The 18700-nt window shown below is 40.2% G+C and overlaps 1 protein-coding gene across 1 annotated transcript in view; it reads left to right on the top strand.

Moving 5' to 3' along the window:
• XRRA1 (X-ray radiation resistance associated 1) overlaps positions 1–18700 on the top strand; it is a 101896-nt gene that overhangs the window by 35004 nt on the left and 48192 nt on the right. The window contains exons 9-10 of the mRNA XM_003923469.4: positions 12522–12650; positions 13341–13558. Coding sequence (XP_003923518.3) covers positions 12522–12650; positions 13341–13558 — 347 coding nt within the window. The remainder of the gene's footprint in view (positions 1–12521; positions 12651–13340; positions 13559–18700) is intronic.

The following is an 18700-nucleotide window of genomic DNA, read 5'->3' on the forward strand; positions in this document are numbered from 1 at the left end:
TGCTCTGGCCTTCCAGTCTCTCATGAATCCCTTCTATTGGCAATATCCAACTGGAAACTAATTGGAAAGGCAGTCTGGGAAGTGTAGGTAAGGAGGTGGCTCCAGCCCCTTACAATACGTAGAGGAACACAAAGGAAAAGGATGAAGCCTGAGAGCAAACAGGCAGATGACTGGCACCATTCAACCCTTGGAACACCAATATCTGCTCTCCTACTTCCCTCCATATTTAATTTCCATGCAACAATAGCAACCACAACATGCTTTTACCTAACATGAAGGAACTCTTCCTCTTATGCTGAAGACACTTGAACCAACCTCTCAAGCAGGATGAGACACAGTTTCATCAGTTACTGTAGCCGTTTCTAGATTATATTATTTTCTCCTCTAAAGAAATTTATGGATATTTTATATCCTAAAAACTAAGTTGTAAAGTCAGTCACCACTAGCAGTTTAAGTGTGCATGCAAGTACACACACACACACACACACACAGGAAGGAAGAAAATGCACATGAAAATATGCATAGTTGCTCCAGACATCTTTTCCTAACTGGTCAGGAGGCCGTAGTGGATATCTGTAAATACTTTTTTCCATCACCTGTTCAATGTTCCTTTGTCCTCGTCTAGCACCTTGGCTGGCTGGGGTTCCTTAACTGATGTGGTCTTCTGAACCTTCACTCCTGAAGGGTCTGAGCCTTAAAAGTCCTGCTTTTACTGGGTTGCTGTAGTCTTCATCAAAAGACTAAAAGACATGGAACTTCTTAGAGGAGCACCAGATAATACTCTGGGTCCCAAAGATATTCTTTTTTGACCTCAAGGTAAAACAGCAATCATATTTACTTTTAGAAACAGTATCAGTTACCTAGCCAGTAGGCTGAATCCCTCTTTGACTATTGGTTCAGAGGAATGAGAAATGCAATTGGCCAGTAGCAATCACAACTTCCACTTCAGTGGAACTATGATTGTCTCCTGGTAAAAGTACCTCCTTAGGAACTAAGACCTATATATCAGAAGTGCCCAAAATTGTAGAATGAGAATCAAAATTCTGCAAGTGGACTATTAGATATAATTGTAAGAGAGCTACTCTCATTTCCATTAATTCTTAGGCACTTAAGTTGTGGTAATGAGAAAAACAGTATCAGTTTTGGTTGCTGGTTTACATGACACCCTATGCTGTTAAGTTAGGATCCCAACTTCCCTAACTTATATCTAACTGGTATAGTAGATAAATCATCAAAGACTATTTCACTAGAGAATTCTGGGAAGATGATAGAGTAGGAAGCACCAAGAATCTGTCTCCTCATTTAGACAACAATTTCATTGGCAGAATCAGTCTGATATAACAATGTTGAAACTCTGGAGTCTATTAAGTTTGCATCTGCTAGGAGAAGATTTGGATGACAAACTGCAGCTAATTTCAGTGAATTACAGCTCTTAACCCAGCTCTTAACCCATAACTCCCAATCTCATGGTTCAAATTTTAAACCTGAAAATTAGAATAAGAAATGTATTCCTGGGACAACTCACATGCAGCTTGCAGGAGCCAGGGTGGGCAAAAAGATCCTTGTCGTCCAAATGTTAGAGATCTGTGCTCTGATCAGGTGCTACTTCTGATCATTGAGGTGCAGACAGAGGCTCACAACCTTAGTTGTATACCATCTACAACTGTTGTAAGCCCCTTCTGCCCCAGCTGAAGAGACTTCCAGGGAATTTAAAGGACTTCCTTTCTTAATCCCCATTCCACCGCCCCCTGCCCCCACCAACTTTTGGGAGCCAGACATTAAAGTCTGGGACATTCAAAAGCAACTGCATATACAAAGGAAATTAGAATGTCACCACACATACCCAGAGAAGCACACAGGCTTAGAAAGACCTGAAAAGACCTTACATTTACACTTCAGCCTAATCCTTGACAGAGACAGCCTGCAATAATCAAACACAAAACAACAACAACAACAAAACATAGCAAACCCTATAAAGGTGAGAATCTGATTTCTAGAGTTACCATTTTAATAGATTCAAATATCCAGCTTTCAATAAAAAATCACAAAGCATACAAAGAAGCAGAAAAATGTGGCCCATCCAAAGGAAAACATTAACCAACAGAAACTATCACTGAGAAAGGGAGGACTTTACTAGGTAAAGATTTTAACACAGCTGTCTTAAAGGTTTATAAAGAACTAATGGAAAATATGAATAAAGTCAAGAATATGATGTATTAACAAAAAGGAAGTATCAACAAAGTGATTGACAACCTAAAAAGAAAACAAACAAAAAAGAAATTTTAAACCGGAAAATTAGAATAGGAAATGAGGCCAGGCACAGTGGTTTATGCCTGTAATCCCAGCACTTTGCGGGGCTCAAGTGGGTGAATCACAAGGTCAGGAGTTTGAGACTAGCCTGGCCAACACAATGAAACCCCCTCTCTACTAAAAATACAAAAATTAGCTGGGCATGGTGGCATGTGCCTGTTAGCCCAGCTACTCAGGAGGCTGAGGCAGGAAATTGTTTGAACCTGGGAGGAGGAGGGTGCAGTGAGCTGAGATCATGCCACTGTACTCCAGCCTGGGTAACAGAGCAAGACTTAATCTAAAGGAAAAAAAAGAAATGAAAAATTCACTAGAGAGATTCAGAGGCAGATTCAAGCAGTCAGAAGAGATAATCAGCAAAGCTGAAGATAGAACAGTTAAATTTATCAAATCAGAGAAAGAAAAAGTAAAAAAAAAGATTGACTTGAGACAAAGCCTAAGGGACCTGTTGGATACCATCAAACCAACCAACTATGTATTATGAAAGTCCCAGAAGGAGAAGAGAGAAAGCACAGAGAGATTGTTTGAAGAAATAATAGCCTAAAACTTCCCAAGTTTGATGAATGACATGAATATAAACATACATGGAGCTCAGTGGACTCTAAGGTAGGATGAACTCAAAGAGACCTCCACTGAGTCATATTATAGTTAGACTGTTAAAAGACAGGATCTTTAAAGCAGTGAGAGAGAAGCATCTCATCACATACAAGGAATCTTCAGTATGATTATCAGCAGACTTTTTGTCAGAAACTTTCAAGGCCAGAAGGCAGTAGGCTGATATATTAAATATTTAATGTGCTAAAAGAAAAAAAAAAACCTGTCAACTAGGAATCCTACATCCAGCAGAAGTATCCTTTCAAAGTACAGAAGAAATTAAGACATTCCCAGATAAACAAAAGGTAAAAAAAATTCGTTACCACCAGTCCCACCCTGCATAAATATTAGGGGGAGACTTGCAGGTTGAAATGAAAGGACGCTAGACAGTAACTCAAAGCTGTAAGAAAAAATAAAGCTCTCATTAGAGGTTAATGCATGGGCAATTACAAAAGCTAGTAGTATTGTAACAACAGTTTGTAATTCCACTTATAGAACATTGTGGGCAGGGAAGGCAAATCTGTGTCCAAAAATACATTTATAATTATTCTAGTAAGGAAAACTTGCTGCTGCTTTTATAAGTCAACCTCATACTAGATGGCTATATAATCCCTCTAGAAATGGTGCCATATGAGGGGCTCAGCAGTAGCCTCTGCCATTGGCAGGTTGAGTACTCAGCAGGGGTCATAACCAGATTTGCTTTGGTGAAAGGAAGTGTGTAGCCTTCATCCCTGTCACCAAGGGAAAGAGGGCAACTGACATTCATGGAATGGGTTACCTTATCTTTCTGAACATTGAGAGTCTCCTCTGCAGGGAATAGTCTTGGGGAAACAGTCACATGAGACACAATCTTCATACTCTATCTATTCTGAGAAGTTAGGTCATATAATTTTTCTGTGTATTTTCCTCTCAGCCTTCCCATATTCTTTCCAAGCTTTGACTATTCAGCTAAACTATCAGCTGCTGCCCATGAATCATTGTAGATCTGTACTTCTGGCTGTCTCTCTGACCAAGCAACTGGTTAGTCAGATATACTGCTTTAAGTTCTGCCTACTTAGAAGATTTTTCTTCCCCTGTCTTTTTGGTCACTCCTGTGGGGGGCTGTAATATTATAATAGTCTACTTTTGGAAGGTATCAGCATATCATGCTAAGTCATTTGTAAACCCAGCTGGAGGTTTTTCTTCCTATATTAGATGGCCATAGGACCTTAGTTAAGGGTTGATGGAGAGGTAGCAGTATAGCAGGAGTATGCACCATAGGAATCTAAGCCATATATTCCTGCAACTTTTCCAGACTTGCTGGAGCCTGATTTCAAATATTGCTTTCGCTTGATGGGGGAGTTCTGTTGTATATTCAGTTCATGATGAGTGGCTAAGGTTGTGTGATCACTTAGTATCCTGTGGTCAGGTATTTGGTCTCTACCAATATGCAGTAGTAAGTGAGAAATTGTTTTTCAAATAAAAATCATTATCTTCAGAATAGGGCATTTTTTTGTTCAAAAATGAATCTGCTATAGGTACCTAGAAAAGGCTCTATTCATAGAATGACCATGTACTTTATCATCCAAACCAGGATATAAATGAGAGGGGAAAGGGACAGTATTAATAATTACTTGGGGATAATAGGTGAAAACTCAGGCTATCATTGAAATCCAGTATTTATGGTACCCTGTCTGTACAGCACACCTATTTGCCATAGTCCTTTAGAAGCCATTTGGACCTGTTGACTCATATGCCCAATGGAAGAGCAACTTGTGTTGTAGTTGGGACCTGTTGTAGAATCTTGCCTTGCTTTGGGCCTCACTCAAAACTAGCAGCCTTGTGGGATACTTAGTAAATGAGTTAGAACAGCACAAATGTTTTATGTGTCACTTCTAAAATCCAAAAAGGGGGTGGGCACACTGGCTCATGCCTGTAATCTCAGCACTCTGGGAGGCTGAGACAGTTAGATCACTTGGGGTCAGGAGTTCAAGACCAACCTAGCCAACTACTCAGGAGACTGAGGCAGGAGAATCACTTGAACCTGGGAGGCAGTGGTTGCAATAAGCCAAGATCCTACCACTACACTGCAACCCTGGGCAACAGAGTGAGACTCCATCTCAAAAAATAAATAAGTAAGTAAAAATAAATCCAAAAAGACCAATGAAGCTTTGTGACTTTTTTTTTTTTTTTACAAGTAGTGCAAGGTACAGGATTATGTCTTTCACATTAGAAGTATATCGCAACATGCTTCAGATGTCTGGACAACAACAAAAAATTAATCCATATCATAGTCCCTGAATTTTGATGGTGGAGGGGGTTTATCGCCATCCTGTAGCACACATATCTTACTAAGGCATCTAGGGTGTTTGCAACTTTTCCTGCTTGCCAGGTCTAATCAGCATGATATTCTGTAGGATATTTTCAAAATAATAAGATCCCAGAGTTGATATAGCCCCAAGAGAAGAGGACAAAAGTGTATTGTTCTCCCTGTCAGGCCAAGGCAGACTACTTCTGGTAGTTCTTATCAATTGATAAAGAGAAAGAAACATTTGACAGGTCTTTAGCTGTATCCCCAGTGCCAGGGGCTGTGTAGATTTGCTCCAGTAAAAAGATTCCGCATTTGGAATACCAGCTGAAAGTTGGAGTCACCTCTTGATTAAGCTTACAGTAATCTACAATCATTCTTCAAAACCTTTTCTTCTGTACAAGCTAAATAAACAAAGGGTATCTTCTACACAAGTTAAATAAACAAGAGATGTTAAACAGGGATGTCATAGGAATCCTTATCCTTCCATCTTTTTAAATCTTTAGTGATGGCAGTAATCTCTGCAATTACCTCAGGGATTCAGTGTTATTTTTGGTTTACTATTGGGAAGAAAAGTTTCTGGGGTTTCAATTGGACACTTCCTACCATAATGACGTTTACTTTGTTGCTCAGTAAACAAATGTGGGTATTCTACCAGTTGTTTAGTATGTCTGTTTCAGTGACACATTCAGGAACTGAGGAGGAACCACAAGGTAGATTTATGACGCCACTGGGTCCATTGTGAAACAGACTTTGGCTAAATTTTCATTCTGTCATCTGATCTTTATGATCCCCCACTTTTGAGTGAACCACCATGCCTTTTATATCCCCAGAGATTGGCACCAGTTTGCAGACACTGTCTAGTAATCCTTACAAGGCCTAATATAGCACTGTTTGGTAAAACTTCCTACAATGTTGGAAATGTTCTGTATCTGTGTTGTTCATAGTGTAGCTACTAGGTATATTGAGCTCTTGGGCACTGGAAATGTAGCTCATGTGATACAGGAACTGAATGTTCAATTTTCTTTAAGCTTAATTAGTTTTAAGTTAAATATAAATAGGAACTGAATGAAAGGCCATGGCTGTTCCTTTGGACAACTCAAATCATTTTTTTCTTACCAGACCAAGGGTGTTCTGGTTATCCACATCACTAATAATTTCAAATAGTCTTCATTCAGTTATAGAAATTGAAATTATTTGAAGCTAGTCTTCAGTCTCTGCAAGGTCCGTACTATTTCTAGCGTATTTGTTCTCCAAGGGTTTAGTTTTTTGATGATCTAACTTAGAGCATGAGCAGTGAGGCTTCTATTCTGTGGCATGCTTTGGATTACAATTTTTGGCTCCTGGCCCAGCAGGGTTGTCGGAATCTCTGCTCAACTTTTCAGCCTCTCTGTCACTGCTAGAGTTAGCAGTCTTAGGGGAAAAGTTACACGAACCCCTGTGAATTTCCTTCTTTTTTCAAATCTTAGCCCCATAATTCTTCACAGCTTATTTGTTCCCACGTATCTTAAGGAAGATTGTTTTTAAATGTATATTTTGCCTGGGTTTTCTAGGTTTTTTACTCAGGGAAGAGTTGGTCCACATTATTTAGTTTGCGATACTATAAACCTTGCTATTTATTTTGGCCAGGTACCTAGGGCACTCAGTATGGAATCAGCTTAAACTAAATTCCTGACTGGGTGTTTTCTGAACAACTCTGATGATACAGATTTGGGCTATAGTTTTGCAAGGGGATCAGTCTGCCGTCTCCTTCTCTGTTCACTCCAAGACCATATTCTCCTGGCTATGGAATAAGGAGAATGGGTTTAGTTTCAGTTAATTCCTCCTGAGGGTGAATCCCTTTCGGATCCCAAATTAGTATAAAGGGTCTCTGATTAAATGCCCCACCTTCAGTGTTTCCTGGGCTTTGATTCTCTAGCTCCATGATACTGTCAAACCACAGTTCAATTTCAACAGGACTAGTAAATGCCCTCAAGGCTTGAATGGCTTCTTATGTTCAGTTTCTCCCTCTGGGTTTTTAGATTTGGCATACTGCTTCTTTACTGTCTTAACGTATCTTGTACGTATTAAAATGATGGATCCACCACCACAGGGAATGGTGGTGTGTGTCTGTAGTGCCAGCTACTTGGGAGGCCAAGAGGGGAACATCATTTTAAGCCAGGAGTTCAAGTCCAGTCTAGGCAACATAGCAAAACACTATCTCTACAAAAGAAAATAAATAAAATGATGAAATTTTTTATTTTTATATTTTTTTCATCATTCTAGTTGTTTTCAGTGGAAAGCCTAGTTAAAGAAAATAAGGCAAGTCTCCCCACCCTGCACTTCCATGTCCTCATGTATGAGAGAGAAAATAAATATATTCCTACCTGTATCAGAGTATCAATTGAAATCAGCATGCTTTGAAAGCTGTGGGTTGGCCAGGCATGGTCACTCACACTTGTAATCCCAGCACTTTGGAAGGCTGAGGCAGGAGGATTGCCTGGGCCCAGGAGTTCGAGGCCAACCTGGGCAATATAGTGAGACCTGGTCTCTACAAAAGATGTGGGGCTCCAGACAAATATCAATGTCATTATTTTCTTGCCACTCATCTATCTAGATTCAATATGCTGTGTGAGTTCCTCTTCTGCCAACCTTTTAAACGTTGGTGCTTCCCAGTCATCCACACTCAACCTACTGTTTTTCTTAATTTTTATACTCTTGGGTGGTGGTCTCCTCTCCTCGCAAGTCTTCTGAGCTATAAGCCTGTTTAGCCTACTTATCATATTCCAAGTCCTCACACACAGCCCCATGCCAATAAGTCCTCCTCCTTGTTCTCTCCTTTCTTTTCCTGGCTTCATTGACTGGCACTTCTCCCCAACTAGTATTTAGTTGTCCAGGGTAGAAACCTGGGCATTAGCCCAAATTTTGCACTCCTTCATTCCACATATTCATTCAATCACCAGATGCTGTGAACTGTGCTTTCTAAATTCTTTTCAAAACTGCTCATTCCAGTTATCCTCCTGTTTGGTCTCAGTCTGCAGTTTCTTGACTCCCAACCCATCCTCCTATCTGTCAGCCAGAGTGATCTTTCTGAAATGCACATGTGATTCTATCACTGCCCTGCTGAAAGTCTTTTAGCAGGTTCCCACTGTCCTAAAGATAAACTCCATTAACATCACTCACGAGGCTTTTCATGGCCTGACTCTGCCTACTTCATCCTCCTTTCTCTTCACTTTTTCCATTCATCATATAGCTCATCTATTCTGAACTATTTGAACTATTTGTGTCTCCATTTCTCGCTATTTTCTCTGTCTGGGTGAGTTAGGGGAATCATATTTGACCCATTCTATCTTTAGACTACTCTATTACTTGTTTTGAGCTGGAGTCTGCTACTTTGGCTCTTTCATTACGCCTACTCCCTTTCTGCTTGTATGGACAAGTCGGCTCTCCCAGGCATGGCTAGCACAAAGCAGAGGATAAATTGTTACCTCCTTTCTTTTAGTCACTGTATTCCAAATAACGCCACCTAAAAGATCACTAGCTTTTTAGTAGCCACATCATAATCCTCTTTTACACACACACAGTCTGTTAAACCATTTCTCTCTTATCCTGTGTGTTTGCACAGTAGGTGTTCTGTATCTTAACGCAGAAGCTGATCTGACATTTGTCCTAATTTAAGTGTTTGCTAAGTTTCATTGTTTGTTGCATCCCTTGGTTCAATCTTTTGAGTGTTATTTTTAGCCTAATCCAAAGTCTTATAGTATAAAGTAAAAGAAATCCCCTTGTACCATATAGATAGAGGATTTAGGCCCAGAGATGCTCAACATTAGTGGGAAGTCACACAGGAAGCAACGCAGCAGCAGCGCTGGAGCCAGAGCTCAGCGATCCTGCCCCCCTTCCCATACATCATCTAATATAATACACAAAATCCCATTGCTGAATCCAACCACTGCACATACCCTTAGCTTCTAAAAACTTTTGTTAAATCTCTCAGATTTTAAAAAGTTTTAATTCTGTTTGCCAAAAGAAGTGATCATAAAAATAGCACCACTCTGAACAGCTGGAAACCCCAGCTTCTCCACTACTGACGGACTGCCACTTCAAAGAACTCTTCTTCCAAAACTGACTCAGGAGGGGGCTCAGTGGGAAAGCCTGCTGCTTTCCTCTGAAGCTAGGCATCTGTCTTCTCACCTATCTGATGGCTGCCCCTCTATTTTAAGACATCTATTTTAGAGACAAAAAAATGAAACTTTCTCATGCTATAATTAGGGTGGAACTTTAAAAAGGCAAAGTAGTGTAACTTGTCACAGGAGACAAGACAGAGCCAGCTTCTACATTATGGAGCTTAACGGGAAATTTTTAAAGGCTTATTTCTTAGCTGTTTGATATTTCACTGGAGTAAAATAAAGATTGGCCAATCGATTATAAATCAACAGAGCTGCTGTGCACTGTTCTGTAATAGCTCTCAGAGATTAAAAATTCAGTGTATGAAAGTTGGTCCTTCCAGAAAGAGGAAAGGACACATCCATGACCTTGAAATATTATGAACTATAAAGGCTTCCTGCCTTCCCTGTTACATGTCTCTGGTCTTTGTACTTCAAGCCTATTCCACACTTCCACACACTGCTGCCAGGGCCCTGTCCTTTTTTTTTTTCTTTTTTTTTTTCAGATGGAGTCTTGCTCTGTCACCAGGCTGGAGTGCAGTGGCGTGATCTCGGCTCACTGCAACCTCCACCTCCCAGGTTCAAGCAGTTCTCCTGCCTCAGCCCCCCAAGTAGCTGGGACTACAGGCGTGCACTGCCACACCCAGCTAATTTTTGTATTTTTTAGTAGAGACGGGTTTCACCATGTTGGCCAGGATGGTCTCAGTCTCTTGACCTCATGATCTACCTGCCTCGGCCTCCTAAAATGCTGGGATCACAGGCGTGAGACACCACACCTGGCCCTGACCTGTCCTTTTTTGCAGTCAGAACTGTCATCATCTGTAGAAGTCTATCAGTGTTAGGATACAGGGGAAAAAAAGGCAGAGGGGAATTTACTGTAAGAACATTGGGGAATCTCACAGCCATGCCTTAGGGTCATGCTGAACGTAGGCTCTGAGCACTGTGGAGCAGCCTGGAAGTTCTGTCACTCAGGTTTCACATCTCCTCCTCTCTGTGACTTGCCACATTTTTCTTTACAGGTGGGCTGCCTGTGTCTTTCTGGACCCCATGATGGGAAATATGGCTGCCAGTAGCTTCTTTTTTTTTTTTTTTTTCTGAGATGGAGTTTTGCTCTTGTTACCCAGGCTGGAGTGCAATGGCGCGGTCTCGGCTCACCGCAACCTTTGCCTTCTGGGTTCAGGCAATTCTCCTGCCTCAGCCTCCTGAGTAGCTGGGATTACAGGCACGCACCACCATGCCCAGCTAATTTTTTGTATTTTTTGGTAGAGACGGGGTTTCACCATGTTGACCAGGATGGTCTCGATCTCTTGACCTTGTGTTCTATCCGCCTTAGCCTCCCAAAGTGCTGGGATTACAGGCTTGAGCCACCGCGCCCGGCAATAGCTTCTAATTATGTTACAGATCCAGCCATGGAGAGGTGTTTTTTTTTTGCCTGTTCTCTCTCTTTCACACTGCTTAAGACCATGACAGTTCCCTTTCCATTCCTCATGGTTTTGCTTAAACATTGCCTTTCCTGAATAGGTGCCTTCTCCACCTACTTTTTTTTTTTTTTTTTTTGAGACGGAGTTTCGCTCTTGTTACCCAGGCTGGAGTGCAATGGCGCGATCTCGGCTCACCGCAACCTCCGCCTCCTGGGTTCAAGCAATTCTCCTGCCTCAGCCTCCTGAGTAGCTGGGATTACAGGCAAGCGCCACCATGCCCAGCTAATTTTTTGTATTTTTAGTAGAGACGGGGTTTCACCATGTTGACCAGGATGGTCTCGATCTCTCGACCTCGTGATCCACCCGCCTCAGCCTCCCAAAGTGCTGGGATTACAGGCTTGAGCCACCGCGCCCGGCTTACCTACTTTTTTTATAGTGTTTGTCTCACTGCGTGCTGTGTGTCCACCTACTCCACAGGCTATAAGCACCTAGAGGGGAGGGATATGTTCTTTTCTAGTATTCTCAGTACCTGGACACATAAATGTTTGCCTACCTTTGTTAAGCTCTCTTTAGCCCAGGCATCAGCTCCTCCTTTCATTTCCGCACCCTTTAATCCACATGAGACTAGTAGATGTGAATGTGAGAGGTGTCATTTGGCAGTGGAAAGGGCATGGGATTTGGAGTCAGACAGATCTAGGTTCTAGTTTGAATTGTCCCACTTTCTAGCTATGAGACTATAGGCAAGTTTCTCTGAGCTTCATTTTCTTAATCTGAAAAGGAGATAAATAATACCTGTCCTTTGATAACACATACAAAACATGTAGCACAATGCCAGAAATGCAGTAGGTGCTGAGGAAATGTTAGTTTCCCTTCCCCTTGTTGTGTGTGTGTGTGTGTGTGTGTGTGTTTGTGTGTGTTTATGGCTTATATATGTGTATACTGTATGCATTTGTGTCTATGTGTACTATTTGGGTGTGTGGGTGGCATACAGTGTGGAGGGAAGACTGAAAATGCTATTTGCATTATCTGCCTGTGTGGAGGAGTGTTACCTAGGTCTCATCTACCTGAAGGACACAAATGAGATCACATTAATGGCAGTACTTAAAATGCCACCACTTTCTGCCCACCCATGTAATTCGGGGCATCACCCCCTTAAATCTCACTCTTAGGTGTTTCTGGGAATCCTCAGAGAGTTTAAGAAGAAACTTCTCCGCTCCTTACTCATGTGTTCATTTTATGAAGCCACTTGATAAGTGAACCTCACTGCAGCCAGGGATGGTGCCCTTAATCCACCCTACTTTACCCTACTAGTTGGCAAAGCTGTGGTCTATAACAAGGGCATTGTCTCCTGGCGCTCCCATAGTCACCAGTCTACTAGATGACACAGCATAACAAAGAGTCTTTCTGAGTCCAAATTGTGCAGTGATCTACCTGCAGAATGCTCCCCCTTGTTTGGCCTCTTTCACCCTGGTATTTTCTATGAGCACTACCTATACAATCTCCTGCCCTGGCCTAACCTGGTCTCAATGATGTGTGTAACCTTTCTCCATACAGAAGACGATATGGTACATATGAATAGAGTTTGGGGAAGGAGAAGGTGGGGAGGGAATTATACTTTATCTGCATCCCTACAGGGACCTCTTTTGGGCACTAGAGCAGTTCCTAAGCTGGTTAGACCTCCTGGTTGATTCCTTGTCCTCTTCAGCATCCTGGGAATGGTGGAGTTTGTCACCTGACCTTGCTCATTACCCAAGATCTTTGCACTCACAGGGAGGCATCCGTAACATCGCTGACAAGCAAGAGGTACATCCTGAGGTTCCCAGCACTGGAGACACTGATGCTGGATGACAACAGACTCTCCAACCCCAGTTGCTTTGCCAGCCTTGCTGGGCTCAGGAGGTAAAGCCATAAGCCTTTCTCTACTGGGCCTCCTCTAAACCACAGGCTTTCTCATACTCAGTACCTCCTTGCATTTCTAGCTGTTCTGGAAGCCAAAAGGCTTGGGTTTAAATCCCAGCTCCACAATTTACCTCTACTGTGTGACCATGGGCAAGTCATTTCTCCCTTCTGAGCTTTAGCTCCTCCATAAACATGGCCATCAGTGAGGACATTTCTGATCACATGACTGAATTAGAAGCAGCGAAGAGAAATGAAAACAGGAGATTTTACCCAAGATAGGATCCTGACCCTGACAGTGGAGACAGAAAATTTTTTTAAATAATGAGAATTAGAAAGAGAAATTTAACTCCTGAGTTCTAACTGTTTGAAGTAAAAAAAATAACTGGCATTTACATCCCTGGAAAATTTACTTTGGATTCAAGTACCATTTACTGAATACTACTTTGTGCCAGGCCATTTACATATTCCCTCATTTAATCTTTGCAAAAACCTTGAAGGGTTATTAAATATTATCCCCATTTTAGAGACAGGGATATTGAAGCCCAGAGAGAGTAAGTCACTGACTCAAGGTCATGCAAGAGAAATAAGTATCCAAGCCTGATTCCATGTTTTTTTCCCTATAGTTGCTTGGTAAACAATTCTGTGGTATCATTATTGCTATGATTCTGTATTCACTTTCCTTAATTGAAGACTGAAAAAGTTAAGCCTGGATGAAAACAGAATTATCCGGATCCCATACCTACAGCAAGTTCAGCTCTACGATGAGTCAGGGGATTGGACTGGAGGCAGGGAAAGTCCCCAGAAAGAGCCCCAATTCATGCTGCAGTCCAAGCCATGGATGCTTGAGGACTCAGATGAGCAACTGGATTACACTGTACTGCCCATGAGAGAGGATGTTGACCAGACAGGTAAGTGACACCCCTTGTTCCCGAAATTCTAGCCCCATAGGGAAAACACACTTCTGAGAGTTTATTCTAAAAGTCTCACTTGGTCAGGATGAATATCACAAACTGAATTTGCTGATTCTTTGTCAAGGATTTTTGCGTCTGTCTTTGGGAGATATGTTGGTGTATTGATTTCTTTTGTTACAGAATTCTTGTTAGGATTTATAATCAAGGTTATGCTTGTCTCATAAAATGTGTTTGGAAGTGTTCATTTTTTTTCTGTTTCCTAGTAAAGTTTATATACTATTATTATTTTGTCCTTAAATTTTGGAAGAATTCACCATGAGATCACATGAGCCTGAAGCTTTCTTTGTAGAATAAGGTTGAAAGTATGCAAATCTAAAAGCTTAGAGGAGGACCCCCTGACATCTGAAATTTAGACCTCTGAGGAAGAGGTGCTGCTTAGCTGCTGGTTTCTCTGTGCTGTGATGGGCTTCATGTAGCTGAGACTTACATCTCTGAGAAGAGGATACTGGCCAGCTGGTGCTGGTGCCTATGAAGAAGTCAAAATGAAGCTAGTTTATAAAAATTGGAAAAACTGCAAATGGGATTCCGCTACTGCTGGGGAAAGACTTGCTAGACTAAAGCAAAAACAAAACAAAACAAAACAATCCAGAAACTGTATTATTCTAGTGACGTTCACAGGAATCACAAGCAGTCAGGAAACCCATGGGAAGCAGGTAGGAAGGAATAAACTCCTTTTTTTTCTTCTAGCTTTGTAGTCTCCTTTTAGTACCACCCATATTGTCAGAGTCTAACAGGAAACCAGCGGCCAAAGCAGAAATATGGTTTTGAGAGCCTCAGCTCCAGCATTCCACAGCAAGATAAATAAAGATGGATTTCGAAGTAAAAAATATATATATTAATAACTGGCCAGGCACAGTGCCAATTATTTCGGGAGGCCAAGGCTGAAGGATTGTTTGAGGCCAGGAGTTTGGGGCTGCAGTGAGCTGTGATCACGCTACTGCCCTCTGGCCTAGGCAGCAGAGTGAGACCCTATCTCTATAAAAAATGTAAAAATTAGCTGGGTGTGATGGCACATGCCTGTAGCCTGTGGTACCAGCTACTTAGGGGCTGAGGCAGGAGGATCCCTTGAGCCTGCAGTGAGCTATGAATGTGCCACTGCCCTCCTGGGCAACAGAGTGAGACCTTGCCTCTAAAAATAATAACAACTTCATAAAAGGCACAATTGTGTTATTCAGATTCTCGCTAAAAATGCTTTGTCTACTTGGTTTGTTAACTTTGGAAATAGGTATATTAAAGTCTATCCCCACTATTGTTTTGTCAGTATCTCCTTGCACTTCTGGCATTTTTTTTCCTATGAAATTGGTTTGGTTCTTGGTTACTAGGTTTGTGACTTTTATCTTGGTAGATTTTGTCTTTTAATCATTGTAAAATATTCCAGATAGATAAATTTGGTTTTGACTTGGCCCTCTATTTTGTATGATATGAATATTTATTTTAGGATATCTCAAAAACAATATAGCATTGCATAGTTGTCCTAATATGAGTTTTTTTAATAGACGAATTTAACTCACCTGGTGATTATTGATATATTTTACCTTATTTCTACCATTAGTATGTTTTCTATTTATCTATGCTTTTTGTCTTTTTGTGGGCACTGTTTTCTTTCAATTCCAAATTTTTTACCAATTGTTTAAAGCAGTGAATCTCATGTCTAGATATCTAATGGTTACCCTAAAACTTTTATTTTTAGAGACAGCATCCCACCCCATTACCCCAGGCCAAAGTGCAGTGGCCCCATTGTTCTCAAACTGCATGGTTGAACTCTGGGGTTCAAGTGATCCTCCTGCCTCAGCCTCCCAAGTAGCTGGGACCACTGCACCTGGCTATACCCTACCACTTCTAATTCACATTTTAAAACTCACTTTTGTCTGTCAATACCTAGAATCAACCATATTAAGAAATCTTAATATGCATCTATCTACTCTACCCTACTCCCATCACTTCTTATAATGTAATAAACCCTAATAATAATTTAGATTGGTTTTAATTTTTAAAATTATGTATCAATAATTTTTTAGATGGAAAGATTGAACCTCATACTTAAGGTTTTTTGTTGTTTTTTTTTTTTTTTTTGAGACGGAGTTTCGCTCTTGTTACCCAGGCTAGAGTGCAATGGTGCGATCTCGGCTCACCACAACCTCCGCCTCCTGGGTTCAGGCAATTCTCCTGCCTCAGCCTCCTGAGTAGCTGGGATTACAGGCACATGCCACCATGCCCAGCTAATTTTTTGTATTTTTGGTAGAGATGGGGTTTCACCATGTTGACCAGGATGGAGCCACTGCGCCCAGCCTTTAAGTTCTTTATCATGTGTACATATGTATAATGTAGGAGCAGAGACTCCTGTTTATAATACAACTCAGGTCCTAATATGGTATAATTTTTAGTCTCTTCAAAGTTCTTCTTGCCCTCTTATTTTTTCTCTTTATCCTTAATTCCTACTCCCATTTCCTATAAATGTCTACTCTTATCTTGGATATATTTTCCTGGATATATGTATTTATCTTTGTAAAATGTATATTATTTTGTGTGTAATGTGTTTGTAATTTACACAATGGTAATATGCTCTTGAGCTCTTTGTTACTTAATTTTTTTCAGTCAACATTATTTTTAAGACCTTTCCTTCTTGCTGTATGTCCATCTAGTTATTGGCTTTTAACTAACGCATAGTATCCTATAATATATGCTCTAAACACATTTCACACATCTCTTCCCTTATTGACGAACACTTACGTTGCTTATCTCTTACTACAAATAGTGCTACAATGAACAACCTTGTGAACATCTTCTGCATATGCCACTGTGCCAGGGTTTTCTTGGAATATTTACCCAGGAGTGGGATTGATAGACGACAGAGTATATGTATATGTAGTTTTAAAAACTGCCACCTGATTGTTCTTCAAAATGATTGCTTCAGTGTACACTCACACAAGTAGTACATAAGGTTTCTTGTCTTCCTACGTCCTTATCAATACTTGGTATTATCTTACTTTATACTTTTTTAAAGTTTTATTCTGGTAGGTATAAAGTGATATTTACCTTTAAAAACTTTTTAATTTATAATTTTTGTGGGTACATAGTATGTGTATGTATTTATGGGGCACATGAAATATTTTGGTATAGGCATGTAATACACACTTTTAGTTATTACTGACTATAGTCCCCCTGTTGTGCCACCAAATACTAGGTCTTCATTCATTCTTCCTATTTTCTTTTTTTTTTACCAATTACCCATCTCCACCTATCCTCCAGGCCCTCACTATCCTTCCCAGCCTCTGGTAACCATCTTTCTACTCTCTGTATCTATGAGTTCAATGGTTTTGATTTTTAGATCCCACAAATTAGTGAGAACATGCAATTTTTGTTCTTCCATGCCTAGCTTATTTCACTTAACCTAAGGACCTCCAGTTCCATCCATGTTCTTGCAAATGATAGAATCTCATTCTTTTTATTGGCTGAATAGTATTCCGTTGTATACATGTACCACATTTTCTTCATTCATCTGTTGATGGATATGTAGGTTGCTTCCATATGTTGGCTATTGTGAACACTGCTGCAACAAACTTAAGAGTGCAGATATCTCTCTCATATACCGATATCCTTTCTTTTGGGTGTATACCCAGCAGTGGGATTGCTAGATAATATGGTAGCTCTATAGTTTTTGAGGAATCTCCAAACTGTTCTTCATAGTGGCTGTATTAATTAACATTCCCAGCAACCGAGGGTTCCCTTTTCTCCACATCCTCACCAGAACTTGTTATTGCCTGACTTTTGGATAACAGCATTTTAACTAGGGTAAGATGGTATCTCATCGTAGTTTTGATTTACATTTCTCTGATGATCAGTGATGTTAAGCACCTTTTGATATGCCTGTTTTTCATTTGAATGACTTCTTTTGAGAAATGCTTATTCAGATCTTTTGCCCATATTTTAGTCAGATTATTAGATTTTTCTCTGTGGAGTTTAAGCTCCTTATATATTCTGATTATTAATCCCTTGTCAGATGGGTAGTTTGCAAAATATTTTCTCCCACTCTGTGGGTTGTCTTTTGTTTATTGTTTCCTTTGTTGTACAGAAGCATTTTAACTTGATGTGATCCCATTTGTCTATTTTTGCTTTGGTTGCCTCTGCTTGTGGGATAGTACTACTCAAGAAAATTTTGCCCAGACCAGTATCCTGGAGAGTTTCCTCAATGTTCTCTTGTAGGTGTTTCATAGTTTGAGGTCTTATATTTAAGTCTTTAATCTGTTTAGATTTGATTTTTCTATAAAGCAAGAGATGGAGTCAAGTTTAATTCTTCTGCATATGGATATCCCATTATCCCAGAACCATTTATTGAAGTGACTGTTTTTTCCCCAATGTATGTTCTTGTTCACTGTAGGTGTGTGGATTTATTTCTAGGTTCTCTATTCTGTTCCATTGGTCTATATGTCCATTTTTATGCCAGTACCATGCTGTTTTGGTTACTATAGCTTTATAGTATAATTTGAAGTCAGGTAATGTGATTCCTCCAATTTTGTTTTTTTTTTGCTCACAATAGCTTTGCTATTCTGGGTCTTTTGTAGTTCCATATAAATTTTAAGATAGTTTTTTCTATTTCTGTAAAGAATGTCATTGGTATTTAGACAGAGATTGCATTGAATCTCTACGTTGCTTTCAGTACTATGGATATTTTAAAAATATTGATTCTTCCAGTCCATGAACGTGGAATATCTTTCCATTTTTATGTGTCTTCTTCAATTTCTTTCATTGCTGTTTCATAATTTTTATTGTAGAGATCTTTCACTTCTTTGGTTAAGTTAATCCCTAGGTACTTAATTTTACTGGTGGCTATTGTAAATGAGATTCCTTTTTTATTTCTTTTTCAGGTTGTTCACTGTTGGCTTATGGAAATGCTACCAATTTTGTATATTGACTTTGAATCCTGCAACTTTACCGAATTTGATTATCAGTTCTAATTTTTTTTGTTTTTGGTGGAATCTTCAGATTTTTCCAATATAAGATCATCTCATCTGCAAACAAGGACAATTCAACTTCTCTTCCAGTTTGGATCCCCTTTATTTCTTTCTCTTGTCTGATTGC

Source organism: Saimiri boliviensis, chromosome 6 (genome assembly GCF_048565385.1).
Source record: "Saimiri boliviensis isolate mSaiBol1 chromosome 6, mSaiBol1.pri, whole genome shotgun sequence".
Classification (NCBI taxonomy): domain Eukaryota; kingdom Metazoa; phylum Chordata; class Mammalia; order Primates; family Cebidae; genus Saimiri; species Saimiri boliviensis.